The sequence below is a fragment of the Lemur catta genome, chromosome 7 (assembly GCF_020740605.2).
Source record: "Lemur catta isolate mLemCat1 chromosome 7, mLemCat1.pri, whole genome shotgun sequence".
In the NCBI taxonomy this organism is placed as follows: Eukaryota; Metazoa; Chordata; class Mammalia; order Primates; family Lemuridae; genus Lemur; species Lemur catta.
This window is the reverse complement of record NC_059134.1, coordinates 56,490,750-56,494,455: the sequence shown is the minus strand read 5'-3', so window position 1 is coordinate 56,494,455 and position 3,706 is coordinate 56,490,750. Positions and strand designations below refer to the sequence as shown.

At 48.8% G+C, this 3,706-nt stretch overlaps 1 protein-coding gene across 1 annotated transcript; it reads left to right on the top strand.

Annotated features, from left to right (window-relative positions):
• Nucleotides 1-448: 448 nt before the first annotated feature.
• GVQW3 (GVQW motif containing 3) lies at nt 449-2,475 on the top strand. The gene has a single exon (XM_045557318.1). The coding sequence runs from the start codon at nt 916-918 to the stop codon at nt 1,543-1,545; it is 630 nt and encodes a 209-aa protein (XP_045413274.1). The 5' UTR covers nt 449-915; the 3' UTR covers nt 1,546-2,475.
• Nucleotides 2,476-3,706: the final 1,231 nt, after the last annotated feature.

Sequence of the window (3,706 nt, the reverse complement as noted above, 5' to 3'; positions counted from 1 at the left end):
CCCGTCGGGGCCGGGGAGGGGAGCCAGGCCGGCCGGCCGGCTCGGCAGGGCCGGCGCGCGGGGGAGGGGCGGGCGGCAGAGAAGCCGCGAGGGGCAGGAAGGGTGCCGCGGTCCGAGGCCGGGCTGAGGACGCGGCTCCACAGTGCTGTGAGCGGCCGGGAGGATTTACCGCCGCCGCCGCCGCTGGTGCACCTCCCGCCCGCCCGGGACGCTGCCGCCTCCTTCCCACAATGCACCCCGGCGCCCGGGGGTGCCCTCTCTTCCCTCAGCTTTCCTCCCCCGCCCCTCTTTTCCACCGCCTTCTCCGCAGGCGAGCACGCGCAAGGAAGCGCGCCCGCCGGGGTGTGGCGAGGCAGAGGCGGGGCCTGGCACGGGCTGCCGCATTGCGACTGCGCAAAGCCTCACCCTCGAGGAGAGGGAATTGCGCATGCGGGCCTGTCCCCGGGACTCCAGGGCCGGCGAGCCCCAGGCTGCTCCGGTAGGTCTGGCGTGCGCGGGTTTTGCACATTTGAGGCGAGCTTGCACGTTACACCACCGATGCATCTCTCCTTGCTTGCTTATGTTGCCACCACTTAGGCCTTTATTGCAGAAACCGTCGTAGACTCTTGAGGGCCACGGAATCGAGATGACCTTGGTGACTGATTTGCAAACTCCGGGCAGATCTGCGTGCACTGGTTGAACACAAACGCGTGTTGTAGATTTAATTTTTCCCTGTTAGCGTCCCAGAACGGGTCTCCCCAGCCCGACTGGAAGCCGAGGGGTGAAAACTCAGAAAAGCAGTTACTCTTTCCTGGTGAAGCTTCTAGAAGAGCAAGAATAGCGACAAGATTATGCCTGCAACCCCATAGAGATTTGTCTCTGTCTTCCCCCCTACAGTCGTGGCCTGTTAACCTTCTTGTGTTGTTCATTGCCAAAATGAGTGACCGCTATTTAGAACAAAGGATTAGTATCAAATTTTGCGTGAAATTGAACAAGTCTGCAAGTGAGACCCACCATCTTTTAAAAGAAGCTTATGGGGATGAAGTCATGTCAAGGGCCAGAGTTTTTGACTGGCACAAAAGGTTTAAAGAAGGGCGGGAAGATGTTCGAGATGATGCCCGAAGTGGTCGTCCAGTGACCCACCGGACCGATGAAAACATCCAGAAGGTCAAGGACTTGGTTTGTTCAAACAGGCAGTTAACGGTGAGGATGATGGCTGAAGAATTAAATTTAGATAAAGAAACTGTTAGACTGATTCTGAAAGAAAACTTGAACATGAGGAAAGTTTCTGCAAAAGTTATCTCCAGTATTTTGAACGATGAGCCTAAACCTGGAAAACTTGACTTCAGGTCTGATCTTTCAAAGGAAACTAGGAAAAATAGTTTGTGTGTGAGGAAAAAGGTAACAAGTTCTGAAACACGGAATCAACAGGGCGAAGCTGGTGGGGAAATGCCCCTGCCTGTATCCCATCCCAGAATCCACCACCCTGCCAGCCAGCTTCTGCAGGCCTCATCTTCAACGAGCCTTCCCACCAGGGTAGCTCAGGATTGGTTCACACCGTGGTGAGAGGTAGCTGAACCGGAACTAGGGAGCTACCTCACTGCTAGGCACCCTTTGCTGCTCACCTGTTCTCAGTCTTTACCACTTCTCCCTAGGTGTCAAGGCCCTCCTAGTTACTCTTTGCTGGACTATTGGACCGTAATTCCTTGCTGTTCTTCACAACTTTGAGGAACTTTTGGCTGTTGACTTCTGGTACTTGCACGTTTGTGATTTCTTTTGCCTAACAATTGTGGATCTTTTCACTGCCCAGAGCTTAGCTTGCTGTGGCTGTCCTGTTCCTTTGTTCTCAAGATTCTGCCAGTGAGAAGTGGGAACAGGATCTCCTGGCATCTGTATCTCTGTGCCCAGGGAGGCATGCTCTTCTTGGAGGACCCCAAAAGAAGACTTACAGTTTTAGCCTGCTGCACAGTCAGGGCCTGAGGTATGGTACAGAAGGCAGTGGCATGCTGACATATTGAGCTATGCTGGGCCTAAGGGCTGATCTGGCTCAGATAACTCAGTGGGAGCCCCTTGGAAGTCAGGGGTTGACCACCAGTGCTGATCTTCTCACAGATCTATGCCTCACAGAAGGGCTGGATTTGTTTCATTTTAGTCGTCTGCTTTGGACCTCCACTCATTTTAGTATCCCCTCTGCTGGAAGAGGAGGATCTGGTCCTAGAAAATAAAAACCAGGGATCCAGGCCTAGGCTGTGATGTGTAGGGAGGAAGACCAGGTGACTCTCTAGACTCTGAACTAAGGGAGCTGCTGTCTATGTGCTGATTCCCACACAGCAGCTTGTTTTTACTAACTGATGCGAATTTGTAGATGTGTTTTGAGAACTTGCTATTTTTAGAACACTGCTGGGCATTGACAATGTGAGGTTGTGGGGTTTTTCTTTTATGAGTCAGGATCTTGCTCTGTCACTCAAGCTAGAGTGCAGTGGTATCATCATAGCTCACTGCAGCCTCAAATCTGGGCTCAAGGGATCCTCCTGCCTCAGCCTCCTGAATAGCTTGGGACTACAGATGTGTGCCATCATGCTTCACTAATTTTTCTATTTTTTGTAAAGATCAAGTTTCTTGATCAGGCAGGTCTTGAACTCCTGGGGTCAAGCGATTTTCCCATCTCAGTCTCCCAAAGTGCTAGGATTACAGGTGTGAGCCACCATGCCCGGCTGACAATGTGAAGTTATGAAACAAGATCATCAATGGCTGATGGGCTTTATAAATGAGGTGGTTCTTGAACTGGATCTGTGAGGAAGGGTGAGACAAGGAGCTATGAAATTAGGGAGTTTCCCAGGCAGATGGAACAGCATGAGGCTTTGAACCTTATCAGTGGAAAATGATGACACTATTGGCTAAAATAAAAAAGTCTAAAATAGTCTTGCAGAAGATGAACAATTTGGGGTAATTTGCTTCCTCTCCTCTGCCTCAAACTCTATGCCAGTAGTTTATAAATTGCTTCTCTGAGTCTGTGAATAGGTTTATAATAACTGATTTATTTGATTATCTAATTTTCTAGTCAGACCCCCAAAAGCCGTCTCTCACAAGTTTAAACTCTGTCTCTTCTGTTCCTGCCTCTCTGCCAGGATTTATGAAATGGGACTTTTCCCAAGTGGGTTACAAGTAATACCAAATAGTCTGGAAACAGAATACTTAGCACGGATGGAGGGGGCCAGTGTTTTGGAAACAGAATTTCACAACCTTGACCAGTGTCTTTGTTTTATGCAAGGATTTTTACACATAAAAGATCCTCTTGTTTAACTTGTAAGGAAGCAAACCATATTGGTTGATAATAGAGGCCCAACACTTATTATTCAATATACTTTTAGTTCTGTTCTTTCACTGACTCTACTCCCTTTGAAAAATTACAAGTTTCCCATTAACACCTGTCAGTTTTGAGGCACCCTGAAAGCTAGACATTGCACAAAGAAGAAATATTGTATAAGAACACTCTTTTTTTTTTTTTTATTTCAGCTCATCATGGGGGTACATAAGTTCAGGTTATATACAATGTCCATGTCCTGCCCATCCCCCTGAGTCAGAGCCTAAGAACACTCTTAAACCAAACAACAGCATATAGACTTCCATCCACCTATTTAGCAATTTCTTGACATTCTATTTCAGGACCATTAAGTCTTCCTAGATCAGACCAGACTCTGGGTTGCCCACAAGTACTTGCCATTAG

Excerpts from the sequence above, each read along its gene's own strand:
- GVQW3 (XM_045557318.1), top strand. The coding sequence starts at position 916 with ATGAGTGACCGCTATTTAGAACAAAGGATTAGTATCAAATTTTGCGTG.